The 19,165-nt window shown below is 48.0% G+C and overlaps 1 protein-coding gene across 7 annotated transcripts in view; it reads right to left on the bottom strand.

Moving 5' to 3' along the window:
- Positions 1-15,803: 15,803 nt before the first annotated feature.
- mypn (myopalladin) overlaps positions 15,804-19,165 on the bottom strand; it is a 356,035-nt gene continuing 352,673 nt past the window's right edge. For all 7 annotated transcript variants that reach the window (XM_038822204.1, XM_038822196.1, XM_038822201.1 and 4 more), the window contains one exon: positions 15,804-17,375. In XM_038822204.1, the coding sequence (XP_038678132.1) occupies positions 17,209-17,375 (167 nt within the window). In that variant the 3' untranslated portion in view covers positions 15,804-17,208. The remainder of the gene's footprint in view (positions 17,376-19,165) is intronic.

Genomic DNA, 19,165 nt, shown 5'->3' with positions numbered 1-19,165 from the left:
CTGCACATATGCTGTCAGACCCGCTGAGATTCTCCAGTATTTTCTGTTCTTGTTTCAGATTCCAGCATCCGTGGTAATTTGCTTTTATCTGTCGAGTGGTGAGAATGTGGAACTTGCTACCATGAGGCGCCATTGAGGTAAATACAACAGGTGCTTTGAAGGGGAAACTCGATAGGCTCATGAGAGAGAAGCGATTGGAAGGATCTGCTGATGGGTTACAGGAAGAGCTCTGGAGTGTAAACACTGACATTGCTTGATTGGGCCAGGTGGCTTGATTCAGCGCTGTCAGCTCCAGGTAATTATGTGGCTGAAGACCTCTCTTGAAACAATCCGATCGATAGAGTCTCTCAGAGTAGGTAAATTCTTGATAAGCAAGACAGCGATAGGTTATCGGAGATAGGCGGGATGCAGATTCAAGCTAAATATCAGATCAGCCATTAAATGGCGGAGCATGATATAGCAGCTAAATGGCCTACTCCTGCTCCTTATTCATATGTTCGTAAATGAATATAGTGAGGAAAGTGTGATTTTATAAGAAAATAATAACAGCATTTTGTAAGGTCTCATACAGGTAGGGAATATACAGTGAATGGTAGAACCCTCAAGAGTATTGTCAGTCAAAGGAATCTAGGTGTACAGGCTACAGGTCACTGAAAGGGGCAACACAGGTGGAGAAGGTAGTCAAGAAGGCATACGGCATGCTGGCCTTCATTGGCTGGGGCATTGAGTATAAAAATTGGCAAGTCATGTTGCAGCTGTATAGAACCTTAGTTATGCCACATTTGGAGTATAGTGTTCAATTCTGGTCGCCACACTACCAGAAGGATGTGGAGGCTTTAGAAAGGGTGCAGAAGAGATTTACCAGGATGTTGCCTGGTATGGAGGTTGAATAAACTTAGTTTGTTCTCATTGGAATGAAGGAAGTTGAGGGGCGACCTGATAGAAGTCTATAAAATTATGAGGGGCATAGACAGAATGGAGACTTCTTCCTAGGATAGAGGAGTCAATTACTGGGGGGCATAGATTTAAGGTGCGAGGGGCAAGGTTTAAAGGAGATGTATGATGTGTTGGGCAGGCTGGGTCGATGTGGACTGCACTTGATGCAGTGTAGCGAGAGACAGACCTCCAACACTTGATAAGATGCAACACGATTTTATTTAACGTCTTAACTATTATACATGTTCAACTGTGGGTTGACACTATGCTGACTTGACTGGAGACCTGGTACTAGCCTGACCAGACTTACTAGCTACCGCATGGTGTTTGCACTGGCTAGCTCACGAACTCTGACTATCTCAGAGGCTGGGTCCCAAGAGAGCGGGAAACCTAGTGCCCTCTGGCTTTATAGTGGTAGTGTCCTGTCTGGTGATTGGCTGCTCTGTTCTGTGTGCTTATTGGTCATCCTCTGTGTCAATCACTGCCTGTCTGCAGTCCATTATATACATAGATGTATATTATGACAATGTATAAGGCAAGTTATACAGAGGCTAGTGGAGCTCGCTGCCGGAGGAGGTGGTGGAAGCAGGGACGATAGTGATGTTTAAGGGGCATCTTGTCGAATAATGAATAGGATGGGAATAGAGGGAAACGGACCCCGGTAGTGTAGAAGATTCTAGTTTAGAAGGGCAGCATTGTCGGCGCAGGCTTGGAGGGCCGAAGGGCCTGTTCCTGTGCTGTACCTTTCTTTGTTCTTTGATATAAGAACTAATGGCAGGAATGGGCAATCTGGCCCCTCGAGCCTGCTCCACCATTCAATAAGATCATGGCTGATCTTTTTATGGACTCAGCTCCAATTACCCGCCCGCTCACCATCACCCTTAATTCCTTTACTGTTCAAAAATTTATCTTTCCCTTAAAAATATTCAATGAGGTGGCCTCAACTGCTTCACTGTGCAGGGAGTTCCACTGATTTACAACCCTTTGGATGAAGAAGTTCCTCCTCAACTTAGTCCTAAATCTGCTCCCCCTTATCTTAACCCACCAGTGGAAATAACCTCCCTGCTTCTATTTCAACTATTTCCATCATAATTGTTTATGTTTCTGTAAGGTTCCCCCTCATTCTTCTAAATTCCAATGAGTATAGTCCCAGTCTACTCAGTCTCAACTCCAGATTAACCTAGTGAATCTCCTCTGCACCTCCTCCAGTGCCAGTACATCCTTTCTCAAGGAAGGAGACCAAAACTGTCTACAATACTCCAGATGTGACCTCAGCAAGCACCCTATGTAGCTGCAATATAACCTCCCTGCTTTTAAATTCCATCCCTCTAGCAATGAAGGAAAACATTCCATTTGCCGTCTTAATTACTTGCTGCACCTGCAAACCAACTTTGCACAGCAGCATTGTGCAATTTTGTACCATTTAACTAATTGTCCATTTTGCAGTTATGCCTACCAAAATGGATGGCCTCACATTATAAAACTGGTTAATCATATAGTAACATTTGCACCATATAAATGCTAGGTAATGATCAGCTCCACTAAAAGACAATAAACTATCTGCCCTTGACTATCACTAAATTCTTCACTATCAACATCCTGGGGGGGCGTAGGGGTGGGGTGGGGGGGGGGGTGTTATATTAGCCAAAAACATAACTGGATCAGCCATAAGAACACTATGGCAACAAGAACAGGTCATATGGTGGTAATTCTGCAGTCCCAGTTATAGTGTGATGGAATACTTTCCCCTGGATGAGTGCAGCTGCAATGAAATTTCAGTAAGACATTTGATAAAGTTCCCCATGGTAGGCTCATTCAGAAAGTTAAGTGCCATGGGATACAGGGATATTTAGCTGTCTGGATGCAGAATTGGCTGGCCTAAACAAGACAGCAAGTAATAGTGGATGGAAAGTATTCCGCCTGGAGGTCGGTGACTAGTGGTGTCCCGCAAGGATCTGTTCTGGGACCTCTGATCTTTGTGGTTTTTATAAATGACTTGGATAAGGAAGTGGAAGGGTGGGTTAGTAAGTTTGCCGATGACATAAAGGTTGGTGGAGTTGTAGATAGTGTTGAGAGTTGTTGCAGGTTGCAACAGGACATTGACAGGATGCAGAGCTGGGCTGGGAAGTGGCAGATGGAGTTCAACCTTGATAAATGTGAAGTGATTCATTTTGGAAGACCGAATTTGAATGCTGAATACAGGGTTAAAGGCAGGATTCTTAGAAGTGTGGAGGAACAGAGGGATCTTGGGACCCACATACATAGATCCCTCAAAGTTGCCACCCAGGTTGATAGGGTTAAGAAGGTGTATGGTGTGTTGGCTTTCATTAACAGGGGGATTGAATTTAAGAGCCGTGAGGTTTTGCTGCAGCTTTATAAAACCCTGGTTCGACCACACTTGGAATATTGTGTCCAGTTCTGGTCGCCTCATGATAGGAAGGATGTGGATGCTTTGGAGAGGGTACAGAGGAGATTTACCAGGATGCTGCCTGGACTGGAGGGCACGTCTTATGAAGAAAGGTTGAGGGAGCTAGGGATTCACTGGAGCGAAGAAGGGAGATAGGTGACTTGGTAAAGGTGTACAAGCTGCTGAGAGGCATGGATAGAGTGGATAGCCAGGGACTTTTCCCCAGGGTTGAAATGGATGTCACAAGGGGACATAATTTTAAGGTGATTGGAGGAAGGTACAGGGGAGATGTCAGAGGTAGGTTCTTTACACAGAGAGTGGTGGGTGCGTGGAATGCACTGCCAGCAGAGGTGGTGGAGTCAGAGTCATTAGGGACATTTAAGCGACTCTTAGACAGGCACATGCACAGCATTAAATTGAAAGAGTGGAGGTTAGCTTGATCTTAGATGCGGATAAATGGTTGGCACAACGTTGTGGGTCGAAGGGCTTGTACTTTGCTGTTCTATGTTCTATGAAACTCTAGAAGCTCATCACCATCTAGGAAAAAGCTGCCCACTTGGATGGCACCCCATCCACCACTTCAAACATTCACTCCCTTCACCAACGGCGTAGAGTGACAGCAGTGTGTAACAAGCACAAGGTGCATTGCAGGAACTCACCAAACCTCCTTCGATAGCACCTTCCAAACCTGTGATATATACCACCCATGAAGTGGAGGTGCCGACGTTGGATTGGGGTGAGCACAGTAAGAAGTCTTACAACACCAGGTTAAAGTCCAACAGGTTTGTTTCAAACACTAGCTTTTGGAGCACTGCTCCTTCCTCCTTCACCCTGAGGAAGGATAAGTGCTCTGAAAGCTAGTGAGTTGAAACAAACCTGTTGTACTTTAACCTAGTGTTGTAAGACTTCTTACTGGTCTACCACCCAGATAGGCAAGGACAGCAGATCCATGGGAACACCAGCACCTGGAGGTTTCCCTAAAAGCTACACACCATCGTGACTTGGAAATATATTGTTGTTCCTTCACTGCCGCTGGGTCAAAATACTGGAACTCCCTCCCTAACAGCACTGTGGGTGCACCGACTGCTCAAGGACTGCAACAGTTCAAAAGGGTCATTAGGAATGGGCAATTGTGCTTCTATCAAAAGGTTAATAGACATTCTCCAAAATCACGGCCAAGTATTGACGCCGGCATAAACACCAGTGTGGTGCATGCCGGCATCAACAGGCCTCCTGGCCAACGATTCAGCGGTCTTCAGGGGCCAACACGGCACTGGAGTGTCGCGAGCTGCTCCGGCACCGAAAGGCAACACTGTCCGGGCGGCGTCGGTGCACACAAGCATGCGACAGCCATTTCCGTGCCGGTGCATGCGTGTTGTTGCCGGTGCATGTGTGTGGTGGCCGACGCATGCGCATGGTGGCTGTCTCCGTGCTGACGCCAAGAAACATGGCGGAGACCTGCAGTGTCCCGCGTGGAGGGAGGTAGGCCCCCTCCAGATCGCGGCCGCCCACTGATCGGTAGCCCCCGATCGCGGGCCTGGACACCGTGGAGGCCCCCCCGCAGTCAGATTCTCCCCACCTTCCCACCAGGACGGTCACCATGGCTGTGGGTCCACGCTCCTGTCGGGTGGTACTAAGTTGGTACCACGCCGGCGGGACTTGCCGGAACTCGGCAGGAATTTGGCTGGTCGACCACGGAGAATTGCCGAGGGGGCCGCTGAAAGAGACCGGCGCCACGTCGACCGCCCAGGCGCGATTGGTGCCGATTCTCCTGTCCCGGCGTCGGAGCGGCATGGGAGGAATTTCCCGTGTCACCTGCGAATTTCCGACCTGGTGCGGGCTCGGAGAATCCCGGCCACGGCATTCTACTGAATTCAACTCCTTCTCTTCTTCCATTTGCTTATCTATTTAATATGCAGATTATTAGTCCCCAATTGGACGCAGCTTGTGAGATCCTTCACTTTTCGTTGGAAACAGGCTTCACTGCGACACATTGGGACCAGCAGTTTGGACCCACCGTTACACAGGTGAACATTAAACAAACACTAAATTAATTGCTCGAACTTTCTTCATTAAAAATACAAAATTAAAATAAATTTTGTTCCTTTTATTCTCCAAGGTACAGATGAATCTGGATTTTATTGCCTGTATTAAGCTAGTTAGTTAGTTATTTAGTTAGTTAGTTGCCGATAATGTAAGATTTCGCCAGATATTCATTCTGTATCAGTGTAATTTGTACTCGAGGGAGAGAAGAGCAAAGACAGATGGTGAGATGTTTCTGCTGTGTCTGCTGGATAGAGAGCTCACTGCTTGTTCAGTTCTGTTTTCTCTGCTTTATTCTTGTGCTTTGTGACCGTGTTTAGAATTAATGGAGAAAAGAGACTCCTGAACAACAGTGCAGTCCGTCAACAGTTTCGATTATAATGTTATTTTACACCATCTTAATAAATCATAGCTGGTATTATCCATCCAGTGATGCCGGAATTGCGAAACGCGATTGGGCGGAGAATTGCATGTGAGGCAAAAATCATGGCCGGCGCCAGGCGCCCGACGGAGTGCTATATCCGGTTCCTCGACAGCAGTTCTACTCTGTACATACAGTAAACGCCGTTGACATATCGTCAACGGGCCCGACCTGGTATTCTCCACGCTACTCTACCTCTGCCAAGATGATGTTCACTTGTGGTTTTAAAAATGGCCATCGGCAGGGGGGGGAGGGATTTCATGCTTTTTCTTTGTTTGGGAGGGTTGAGGAGACAAGGGGGAAAAATAAAGGGCGGGGTGAGTTGCAGGTATGTTATCACTTGTGTCAGCTTGTGTTTTTGTATTTGTGGGGTTTTTTTCATTTTCTGATATTTTTTATGTATATATACAAAATGCCTTTAATAAAATATATATTGATCAAAATTGGGAAACTGCTGAGGGAGTGAGAGAGAGAGAGAGAGGAGGTAGGACAGAGGCACGGCGGTGGGCTGCCAGACCTGCTGCTGGCAGGGCTTCTTGTGTTTGGTCCCTTGTACGTTCTGAAGTAACTCACCAAACACTTTGATATGTCCAAACCAGGGTCCTTTTATTGTGTCAGATGGCAAACTGATACAGAGCAGGTTATTATGGAATCTTGCTACTCCTCTGGAACTTACACCGAGCACTGACCAAATGACATGTATGTCTTCTAGGAAATTTGGACATTTTGAATTCCCCCTCTGTATACCCGAACAGGCGCCGGAGTGTGGCGACTAGGAGATTTTCACAGTAACTTCATTGCAGTGTTAATGTAGTCAATCTTCTGGAGATGGCTGGATGCCTTTCCCTTTATAGCCGGATCCCAGGTCACATGACCTTGCTCAGGAGACTGCATGGTGTGTCTGTACCGCCACCTTTTGGTTGGAGGTCGCAAACCATCCAACTGTGATATAGCCCATAGGCATATCAGCACAGAGCTGGCTGGGGGAACGTCTGCCAGGGCCGGGCGGTGGGAAGGGGGGTGCTGGGGGGAGTAGCGGGGGATGGGCGGGGTGTTACGGGGGGTGACCAATGGCCATGGGGTCGGAGTGCCCTCCCCCCGGGGTGTCCAGGCACGGACCGCCACTGCCATAGCCTGCAAGGCAGCCACCTTGCTGTGAACCCCACTGACCGCCCACCGTGGCCCGTGGTTGCTCAGAGTGACACCGGCCATATGGTGCACCGGCTGCAACACCCCCCCCTCCATCCCATCGAACCCCACCCACGGTCCCACAATTGGGTGCCATCCACCGGTGGATCGTCATGCTGCCCACAGTAACCCCTATCAGAGGGTGCTGGACAGAGTGGATCGCGGAGCATACCGGCAGCATGGGTAGGGCCAGCCACCGGTATCCCTGACAGCAGAGACGGGTGCCGGGCACCGATGGGCCAGAGGAGCGGTGCGGAGGGCAGAATGCTGGGGGAACAGCCTGAGGTATGGGGAGGAGGGAGGAGGAGAGGAGAACATGCAGAGTCAAGGACTGCAATGCAGCCTAGTGCCACTGTGTAGTCCATTGGGAACCGTGATATGTACCATGCTAATATGCCAGCCTTCCGCCCCCTGCAGACAATGGATGTCAGAATCCAACCAGGAACAGTGGCCTCCATCCTGGCCGCTGCAGCCCTGGGGGATGCACTGAGGTTCTACAAGTTGCTGCTTGGGAAGGACCCTGCAGTGGCGGACCCTGCCACAGAGAAACAGGAAGCAGCTGGTGAGAATGGAGAGTTCTCTGGCTGTGCAGGGGGACTGTGCAACACATCTGCCTGATCATGGTGCACCTGGAACCGTGGGGGTATGTGGGAAGAACACCCGTTCCCATTGGCAGTCAAGGAGACTGTCGCCCTGAGGCTTTATGCAGTGGGGTCCTTCCAAGCGCCAAGTGAGGACCTGTCCCAGATCTCACAGACCTCGGTGCACAGGTGCATCCCGTTGTCATGGAGACCCTATATACCGGTCATCAACCTGAATATGGACCAAGCCCATCTGGATGCCCGGGCAGCGGAGCTTAGTGCCATCGCTGGCATACCCAGGTCCAGAGGGTGATCGAAGGGCGCATGTTGCCCTACGAGAACCGGACCATGATAGGCCGATTTTCACAAACTGAAAAGGGTTCCACTCGATGAACGTGCAGCTGGTCTGTGACCATCAGCTGTGCATCATACACGTCTGCACCCGATACCTGGGCAGTGTGCATGATGCCTTCACCCTGGCACACTCGACAGCTCCCAGCACCTTCGGCGCTCCCCGGGTGAGCGGTCAGTTCCTGGGCGACAGAGGTTATTACTGTGGTTGTGGCTGATGATGCCACCGGGAGGCCACAGACCGACGCTGAGACCCACTACAACAACGCCCATGCAGTGACCAGGGCCATGATCCCCCTCCGACTGACCACTATCTCCCATGATCACCTGTCCTACTTCACCCCGCCGGTCACCCCCCCCCCCCCACAACCCCCACAACCCCCCTCCCCACACACGACCCCCTCGGCCCCCAGGGTTGGCAGTAACAGCGGGTCTGGTCCATGGGACGGAGGATGATGACAACCCACACTGTGATGAACTCTGGTGCTCCGCATCATCTGACAATGTCTGACTCCTGCCATTGGTAGCTCTTTTCACCGTCCACCTGGGTGATCCCTGCATGCGAGCTGGCCATTCCATCACATGGCCCCATCGAATACCTGGGGTGGCAGAGATGGGGAAAAAGTGCGGTGGGTGGGTTCTGGGTGAGAGGGAATGGAGGGGTGGGGTACCGTGGTGATGTGCGGGATCTGACCTGGGGGCCCTGCCCATAACCAGCTCCACTTTCATCCCATCTCCTCCCCCCACAGCACCCCCTCTGCAGCCAACTGTGCCCAGCCCAGCCCACCCCTCACACCCGATGACCCCGGGGCTGCTCCATGGGCCAGGTTGCAGCCGGAATGAACTCCTGGGGCTCCCCCACCACCTGGTGCTGTCAGTCCTGGAGGCCCACTCTCATCTCAAATAGGGTCTCCATGCTCGTGGCCGTGGGGCACAGGGGCTTTGACAGGGTGGTGACGGGCGTTGGGGTGGGTGCAACATATGCCATTAGAAACCGCAGCTCAGTGGGGTTTCACTTGGTTGACCAATGCTGACCTCTACTTCAGCGACTGCCCTCTCTCTGGGTGCACTGACCAGGTCCAGTGCCCGTTGCTCTGCGGTGGTGAGGGGCCACCGGTCCGGCAATCCCCCTCTGGCATTCTCTCTCTCTTTCTCTCTCTCTTTCACTCTCTCACTCTCTCTCTCCCCTGCGATGTACCGCCTTCTCTTGGGTGGGGGAGGGGTGACAGAAAGCACACAGTGTTAGACTGTGGCGGACATGGGAAGCACAGGGTGTGGGCAGCTGACGCGTTTGTGGCTGGGGCACCCAACCATGGCAGCTGTTATGGGTGCTGCATGTGGGGCAGATTGGGACCATGCACACTGCCAGCGGGTGAGGTTCGATCGCCCTCCGGGTTGGGGGGGGGTCAATGGTGGATACAGGTGTTTGGGACTGTGGTTGGTGCCAGGGACACAGAGCTGCCTTCTCACCTTGGCCAACCTGAGGAGGTCATGCAGCTTTTTCCAGCATTGCTGCCTGGTCCTGGTGGTGAGGACCACCGCGCCCATGGCCTCTGCCACCTGCGCCCAGGCCTGGTGTGGGGCAGTGCGTGGCCGCCTCCTTCCCACCCCAGGAAACTGGGTGATTCGCCACAGCATTCAGCGGGGTCTCCAGCTCTGTATCCACAAACTGGAGTGCCGCACTCCGTGCTGCCACCTTGTTGGTGGGGTTGAGTGTGTGTGGGGAGTGGTATATTAGTATGTGGCTGCAGCTTGTCAGCCTCTCGAGTGGCAATCTGGTGCTAGCCCATTAACAGATCATGAATTGCTCCGAGACCGTTGTTGTAGAAGCCCACCGATTCAGCCCCGCCATCAACACTTAGGGCTGGATTCTCCATTGGCGGGATCCTCCATTTCACCGCAGTGCACACACTCCCCTGATTTCCCAATGGCATGGGGTGCCCACATTGGGAAACCCCATTGGCTGGCTGCTGGGACATAGGATCTCGCAGATTGGAGAATGCCACTCTCATTGCTTTATGATAGTATTGCAATAGAGAAATTGTCAGTGGGATTCACATTCTAGGAAGGATGTGATTGCACTGGAGGGGCTTCAGCGTGTTGTCTGGGATGCAACATTTCAGTTATGAAGAGAGGTTGGATAGACTTGGGTTGTTTACGCTGGAACAGAGAAGATTGATGGGTGACCTGATTGAGGTGTACAAGATCATGAGGGGCATGGACAGGGTGGTTAGGGAGCAGCTGTTCCCCTTAGTTGAAAGGTCAGTTACAAGGGGGCACAATTTCAAGGTGAGGAGCGGGAGGTTCGAGGGTATTTGAAGAAAAACATTTTTACTCAGAGGCTGGTGACGGTCTGGAATGCATTGCCTGGGAGGGTGGTAAGAGGCAGGTTGCCTCAAATCCTTTAAAAAGTACCTGGATGAGCACTTGGCACTTATTAACATTCGAGGCTTTGAGCCAAGTGTTGGCAAATGGGATTAATGAGGGGCTGGTTTAGCCAACTGGGCTAAATCGCTGGCTTTTAAAGCAGACCAAGCAGGCCAGCAGCACGGTTTGAATCTCGTACCAGCCTCCCCAGACAGGCGCCGGAATGTGGCGACTTGGGGATTTTCCCAGTAACTTCATGGAAGCCTACTCGTGACAATAAGCGATTTTCATTTCATTCATTTCAAGATTAGGGGCAGCATGGTAGCATTGTGGATAGCACAACTGCTTCACAGCTCCATGGTCCCAGGTTCGATTCCGGCTTGGGTCACTGTCTGTGTGGAGTCTGCACATCCTCCCCGTGTGTGCGTGGGTTTCCTCCGGGTGCTCCGGTTTCCTCCTACAGTCCAAAGATGTGCAGGTTAGGTGGATTGGCCATGATAAATTGCCCTTAGTGTCCAAAATTGCCCTTAGTGTTGGGTGGGGTTACTGGGTTATGGGGATAGGGTGGCGGTGTTGACCTTGGGTAGGGTGCTCTTTCCAAGAGCCGGTGCAGATTCAATGGGCCGAATGGCCTCCTTCTGCACTGTAAATTCTATGAATTGGTAGATCAGGTTCCTTTCATGTGACGACAGATTTGATGGGCCGAAGGGCCTTTTCTGCACTCATCTGTGAAAATTACTTCAGGCTGTGTTATTTTAACACCACTCAGACCCATTTCTCCATTTTGGGGGTTATTACAGGGACCATGGCTTTTGTTGATTTAATTGACTTCCAAAAGGGGGATTGATGACCTTGGGATAGAATGGGGAATATCAGGTATTCTTAATCCTGGTCAGCATCTGGTGACACTTCTTAAAAGTGCACATGTGGGAAATAGGTGTGAGCACAATCATGGATGGCACGGTGGCACAGTGGGCTGCACTGCTGCCTCACAGCACCAGGACCCGGATTCAGTTTCCTCCTTGGGTCACTGTCTGTGCGGAGTCTGCATGTTCTCCCCTTGTCTGCGTGGGTTTCCTCTGGGTGCTCTGATTTCCTCCCACAGTCCATGGATGTGCAGGTTAGGTGGGGATTGGACCGGGGAGTATTTTTAATTTATTTACGGGAAGTGGGCGTTGCTGGATAGGCCAACATTTATTGCCCATCCCAGTTGCCCTTGAGAAGGTGGCAGTGAGTTGCCTTCTTGAAACGCTGCAGTCCCTGTGGTGTAGGTACTGTTGTGTTTGTGATCTTGTCCACCAATGAACCTACAGAACCAGGGTTTATTAATGTACATGTGGTAAGGTAACGAACAGATACAGACCAAGTTATCATCGAGTTACAATAAACTCTCCTGGAACTACCCTTATGCACAACTGTCCTCATGTACGCCTTGCAACCTTCTGGCCTTAGCCGGATGTCCCCTGACTTATATCTGATGCCACCTGCTGGTGGGAGGTCATACTGCTGCGTACATGGCCACCTGCTGGTGGGAGGTCACACTGCTGAGTACATGGCCACCTGCTGGTGGGAGGTCACACTGCTGAGTACATGGCCACCTGCTGGTGGGAGGTCACACTGCTGAGTACATGGCCACCTGCTGGTGGGAGGTCACACTGCTGAGTACATGGCCACCTGCTGGTGGGAGGTCACACTGCTGAGTACATGGCCACCTGCTGGTGGGAGGTCACACTGCTGAGTACATGGCCACCTGCTGGTGAGAGGTCACACTGCTGAGTACATGCAATATTATCTACAGGCATATCACCACAGGTACTATGCATTTTGGTCGATCAGGGCAAGACCTACTCAGTTAATGGTAGGGAGTTGGGGAGAGTTATAGAACAAAGAGATCTTGGAGTACAGGTTCATTGCTCCTTGAAGGTGGAGTAACAGGTGGACAGGGTGGTGAAGAAGGCATTCAGCATGCTAGGTTTTATTCATCAGAATATTGAATACAGGAGTTGGGGCGTCATGTTGAAGTTATACAAGACATTAGTTAGACCACACATGGAATACTGTGTTCAATTCTGGTCACTCTCTTATAAAAAGGATATTGTTAAACTAGAAAGAGTGCAGAAGAGATTTATGAGGATGCTACCAGGACTTGATGAGTTATAAGGAGAGGTTGGATAGGCTGGGACTTTTTTCCCTGGAGCGTAGGAAGCATAGGGGTGATCTTATAGAGGTTTATAAAATAATGAGGAGCAAAGATAAGGTAGATAGTCAACATCTTTTCCCAAAGGTAGAAAAGTTTCCAACTACAACTAGAGGTGATAGGGGAGAGATACAAAAGAGACCAGAGGGGAAATTTCTTCACACAGTGGCTGGTGAACATCTGGAATGGGTTGCCAGAGGCAGTGGTAGAGATGGGTACAATTTTTTCCTTTAAAAAACAGTTAGTTATATGGGCAGGGTGGGAATAAAGGGATATGGGCCAAATGCGGGCAAGTGGGACTAGCTTAGTGATAGAAACTGGGTGGCATGGACTAGCTGGGCCAAATGGCCTGTTTCTATGCTGTAAACATTTATGACCACAGGTACACCCACTGTGCTGTTAGGGAGGGAGTTCCAAGATTTTGCCCCAGCGACAGTGAAAGAACGACAATATATTTCCAAGTCGGGGTGGTAAATGACTTGGAGGGGAACCTCCAGGTGGTGGGGTTCCCAGGTATCTGCTGCTCTTGTCCTTCTAGATGGTAGTGGTTGTGGGTTTGGAAGATGCTGTCTCAGGAACCTTGGCGAGTTGCTGCAGTGCATCTTGTAGATGGTACATATGGCTGCCACTGTCCATCGATGGTGGAGGGTTTAAATGTTTTTGGAAGGGGGAGCAGTCAAGCGAGCTGCTTTGTCTTGGATGGTGTCGAACTTCTTGAATATTGTTGGAGCTGCACTCATCCAGGCAAGTGGAGAGTATTCCATTACACTCCTGACTTGTGCCTTGTAGATGGTGGACAGGCTTTGTGGGGTCAGGAGGTGAGTTACTCACCATAGGTTTCCGAGCCTTTGACCTGCCCTGGTAGGCACAGAATCCCTACCGTGCAGAAGGAGCCCAATTGGCCCATCAAGTCTGCACCGACCCTCCAAAAGAGCACCCAACCTATGTCTAATCCCTGCTCTATCCGTAACGCCCACTTATCCTTTTTGACATTAATGGGCAACATAGAATGGCCAATCCACCTAACCTGCACATCTTTGGACTGTGGGAGGAAACCGGATCACCCGGAGGAAACCCACACAGACACGGGGAGAAGGTGCAGACTCCGCACAGACAGTTGTTGAGGTTACTATTGAATCCGGGTCCCTGACGCTGTGACGCAACAGTGCTAACCACTGTGCCACCCCAAAATGGGCTGCTTCATTATCTGAGGAGTTTTTGGGCAGCAGAGGTGACCCGCCAGCTGGATTTCTGGTCCTGCTGTTGGCAACAGGATTTCCCGTTGACTGCACCCCTTGTCCCCGGAATACCTCAGGAGTCTCAGTAATAGTAATACTGGAATATCCCGCCGACGTGAACAGCCGGTAAATTCTGCCCATTGTTTCATGAGTATGAAATCTGAGCCAATCAAACAGCTCAGTGTGTAGTGGGCAGAAAGTGCATGTCAGCAAGCCGAGGTTTACAAGAATGGTTCCAGGGATGTGAAACGTCAGTGAGAAGGATACATTGGAGAGGTTGGGACTGTTCTCCTTGCAGAGCAGAAGGCTAAGAGGAGATTTGATAGAGATGTTCAAATTCATGAGGGAATTGGGCAGAGCCAATAAGGGGATACTGTTCCTGCTCGTAAATGGATCAAGCTCGAGAGGCATAGATTTAAAGTGATTTGCAAAGGAAGCAAATGTGATGTGAGCAAAAACGTGTTCACACAGTGAGTGGTTGGGGTCTGGAATGGAAGTGTGATGGAGGCAGGTTCAATTGAGGCATTTAAGAGGGCATTAAATGATTACATGAATAGAGACAATGTGAAGGGGTGTGGGGAAAAGGCAGCGGAATGGCACTCAGTCATGATGCTAATTTGGAGAGCCAGTACAGACACATGGGCCGAATGGCCTCCTTCTGCGCCATAATCATTCAGTGATTCTGAACACGCTCAAGTCCATTAACTAAAGCATCTCTGTTCCATTATTACCTCACTGGCAGACATCCCCAAGCAAGTTCACAGCTTGAACACGTATTGGAATAAATAAAACTTTATTCACGAGATAAACAATCCATTATTTCTTTACAAGTGCAAGTTTACATTAAAACACTTGGCTTAAGCTACCTGGCACTTATGTAATATTGCAGCCTGTATATACTGAATTAGGAAAGGTATTGTAAACTGCTAAACAACATGAAGCATTGCTCAGAAAAACTAAAAGACTATTTCACATGAATCTGTTGTCAAAAATATCCGTCAAATGAAAATAAATAGCTATCAGTTGTGGAGCAAATCCTATAATTTTCAGTCGGTATATAGTTAGATATGTGTGACATTTTAACAAGTAACTTATCAGTTAGCAGTACAGGTTAAAAAAAAAACCTTATGCAGTGAGCATTTATTGGCTGGTTTATTAAAAGCTTCCTTCTGTCTGGTTCCAAAAAAAGTAATTTATAATCCGGGTTGGAATTTGTCCTGTGTTGATTTTGAATTGAGAAGATGTGAAGTTCCAACTATCATTTACAGTATCCATGGAGGCAAAATATTACCAACCGGATGGAATTACTGACTCAGGTTTTGCAGTCAGTGACATAATGATGACGCTAGAGGGAGATGGTGGCGTAATTGTAATGCTGTTAGACTAGTATTCCAGAGGCCCAGGGTAATACTCTTGGCATGGGTTTAAATCCCACCATGGGGTTTTAAATTCAATGAATAAATCTGGAATCACAACATTAGCCTCAGTAATAGCGACCATGACATTGTTGATAAAAAACATCTGGTTTACTCATGTCCCTTGAGGGGCTATCCCTACCTGGCCTGGCCTACATGTGACTCCAGACCAACAGCAACGGAGTACCCAGCTCTTGAAATGGTCGAGCAGGATAATCAGGGATGGGCAAGCAACTATGTCCACATCCCATGAAAGATTGAAAATAAAAACTTGCTACTGACCACAAAGGAAGCTGTACACAAAAGGTCTGGCAATTGCAGGGCTGTAGGGTAGCATGGTGGTTAGCATAAATGCTTCACAGCTCCAGGGTCCCAGGTTCGATTCCCGGCTGGGTCACTGTCTGTGTGGAGTCTGCACGTCCTCCCCCTGTGTGCGTGGGTTTCCTCCGGGTGCTCCGGTTTCCTCCCACAGTCTAAAGATGTGCGGGTTAGGTGGATTGGCCATGCTAAATTGCCCGTAGTGTCCTAATAAAAGTAAGGTTAAGGGGGGGGTTGTTGGGTTACGGGTATAGGGTGGATACGTGGGTTTGAGTAGGGTGATCATGGCTCGGCACAACATTGAGGGCCGAAGGGCCTGTTCTGTGCTGTACTGTTCTATGTATGTTTCACCTTTCCCCTGAAGTTATTTTCATTCTGGCATCAACTTAAGGGGATCTCTGGCAGAAAGCAATATTGACGCCATCAAGCGAGCTAAGCAGCCAATCACATTGAAGATTTCTCACCAAGAGACAACCAGGAAGTAACTAGCAGGTTTTATCAGTCACCTTTTTAAAAAATTATTTTACAGGAAATAAAGTAAAGATTGTGACATACACATGGGATTGGTGTAGAAGATGAAACATCATAAAATTGTATAAATATTTTTGTTTTTAAAAACCTGCAGAATAGAGAAATTTGACATTACACAGATCCTGAATTTGTTCTGGGGGGTCAGAAAGGTTATTGACCAATGGTAGTTATGAACACCCTTAAAATCCAATGGCCCTTCATTTAACAAGATGTACATTTTTCAAGGGTTTTTACAGCAAGACTGAAGTGAAAATCTATTGATTTCTGATTGATTTCTATTTCCAAGGCTTTTAACAGGACACCTTGTGGAGGAGCAGGGAATTATTGGTAGCGCCTTCTGAATTTCCACATTTAACAGCACTTTTCAGGCCTTCAGAAGCTGTTTCAGTTTCACAAGGGTACGGCAGCAAACATTGACAGTTTTGCCAGTTTTACAGCTGCAAAGTCCTGGCTGATGTAAAGACTGAAGTAGAGTTAGGGAACCCCACGCAACCGCCTCATTGTGATTAGCTGCTTCATGTTTAACAGTGTAAATTGCTGACAAAACAGTTCTGAGGGAAAGAACATTAATCGCTTTAATAAACAATCATAAGATTCACTTGTATTTGTTATAAATAAGCACAGAAACGCTCGAATAACAATGTCCACTGCAGTCAATGGGTTTAACTGGTACAAACAACTCGTTGCATGAGACCAGTTAGGGTTATAGTAAAGAAACACAGGTTAATCAATATGCTATGGTTTTGCGGAGCGTGTCTGAGCTGTTGCAAGTTACATTTGAGTGGAAAACATCCTTTTGCAGACGTGACTCAAGCCCTTCACATTGTCCATTTAATACTCTGACCGTCTACCTTATCCCAATGCTTTTGAAAACCTCTACAAACAGACATTCAGATAAACAGCACATTCTTTGGTGATTTGCTATGATTATGAGACAGCTGTCATCTTATTTTAACTGGGGCATTGCTGGCATCTCTGTTCATTAACTTGAGTTTTCCAATCATTATTAACGAGGAGTTACAGAAATCATCATATTGTTTCTGCATAATATCTGCACTCTACTTAAAAATCACCATTTCAATTGTGTTGCTTGCAACATTCACAAAAGCACCAAGGTCTTATAAAAAAAAACAACTTCATGTGAACCTTGAATCGCTTGGCCTCTCTTATCTTCACAGTTCTAAGTTCTGCAAAAGCAAACATAATGAAATAACTTCACAGTTCATCGCTCTCCATCACTTCGTGTCTGGCTTGGAATTGTGAGTTGTCTACTGATGGGAAGGCAGATTTGAAGTCAAGTCCTTGGCTAGTGAGAGCTGCATATCGACTGGTTGAAGGCCGCACTTTCTTTATGGGCTGTGTGATCTGCTGGTGCCACTGCGCTGTAACAACAAAGAAAGTCAACCAGAGGCTCAATGTTGCAATGGAGAATGTTACCATGAGATGGCATTCTAAGTGGCGCACGTTGACAATGACTACAGCTGAAAACAATTTTCATTAGCAATCAGCACTGTTTAATGCAAAAATGAACAGATTTTATTTGTGTAGTAACTAGTACCATTCAATTAATTGTATTATACAGCAGTAATTATAATGGGACTTCAATTATATTATTCTCTAGTAGCTCTCAATCAATTATCACGTACACCTCATTTAGTCAATTAGTCTCATCTCAGCTCCAGGAACAGCATGATTTGATGCAATAGTATTTACTGGATAAGGGAAATCATGCCTTAATTTCCCCATATGTCTGGCTGACAGAAGTACCTTTCTTCAGCTGCTTACCAGCAACCATAAAATGGATGCAGTAAGTTACAGGTTATTCTATTGGCCATCGAGATACAAGGATATGGAAGGAATGTACACGGATGTTGAAGGGTTTGTGGGAAACATTGAAGGGAACAATTTTGATTAGGTCAAGTTTTCCAGCAGCAATTAAGTATAATAAACATGCATTAGATGCAACATGCCTTACATATTGCGAGGCAGATCTCCAACGACTAATCACAATGAGTTTATAATGATAGTGGCATTATGCCATCTTTTTCACATATTCTGAACTGGAAGTTTTCTTTAATACAGCTTTTCTCTCCAAGGACTCAAAAATGGAAAGGATTTCTTGAGGTCCATTGTAAATTTGTGATTAGCCGGTGCCCCTAGCTGTGGGTCATGAGAAATTTGCATCTGAATCTTTTAAATTGATTCCACATTTTGCATTGTTAATATCTAAAGTAGGGTAAACTCAAGTTTTATTTGTGTAGATCCTGATCGTGGATACCTCATGGGAATACTCAAGGTTAATAGTGTTGAAAATAATTAAATTGATAAATGCCGGTTCACACAACTCAATGCAGGCATATGAGGAATTGAGTACATTTGTTCGAGCTATAAGGATACACAAGTGTTGGTAGATCCGGGTAATAGTCAGCAGCCCAACTTTATGGTTTCCTCCATTTCTACTTCTATTGAAAATGTGAAATGGGTTCTCATTGCGCTTTCAATGGCCTGTAATATGCAGTCCACAGCGGAGTGATGGCAATCGCCATTGACCTCAAGGAAAGCTGCACCAAGAATGTCAAAGGTAGGGTTTCAAACCAAGGATCGCGATAGGTCAACCATTTGGGGTCACGAGCTCCGATGCTGCAATGGCAGCTGCCAAGCGTAGACTCAGGTCAGGACAGGAAGTCTTTGTTCAAACAGTTCGTCAATGGGACCAGCTTTATAGAACATAGAACATAGAACATTACAGCGCAGTACGGGCCCTTCGGCCCTCGATGTTGCGCCGACCCATGAAACCATCTGAAGCCTATCTGACCTACACTATTCCATTTTCATCCATATGTCTATCCAGTGACCACTTAAATGCCCTTAAATTTGGCAAGTCTACTACTGTTGCAGGCAGGGCGTTCCACACCCTTACTACTACTCTGAGTAAAGAAACTGCCTCTGACATCTGTCCTATATCTACCACCCCTCAATTTAAAGCTATGTCCCCTCGTGTTGGTCATCACCATCCGAGGAAAAAGACTCTCACTGTCCACCCTATCTAACCCTCTGACTATCTTATATGTCCCTATTAAGTCACCTCTCAGCCTTCTCCTCTCTAACGAAAACAACCTCAAGTCCCTGAGCCTTTCCTCGTAAGACCTTCCCTCCATACCAGGCAACATCC

Source organism: Scyliorhinus canicula, chromosome 16 (genome assembly GCF_902713615.1).
Source record: "Scyliorhinus canicula chromosome 16, sScyCan1.1, whole genome shotgun sequence".
Lineage (NCBI taxonomy): Eukaryota > Metazoa > Chordata > Chondrichthyes > Carcharhiniformes > Scyliorhinidae > Scyliorhinus > Scyliorhinus canicula.
This window is presented reverse-complemented; position numbering and strand designations above follow the sequence as displayed.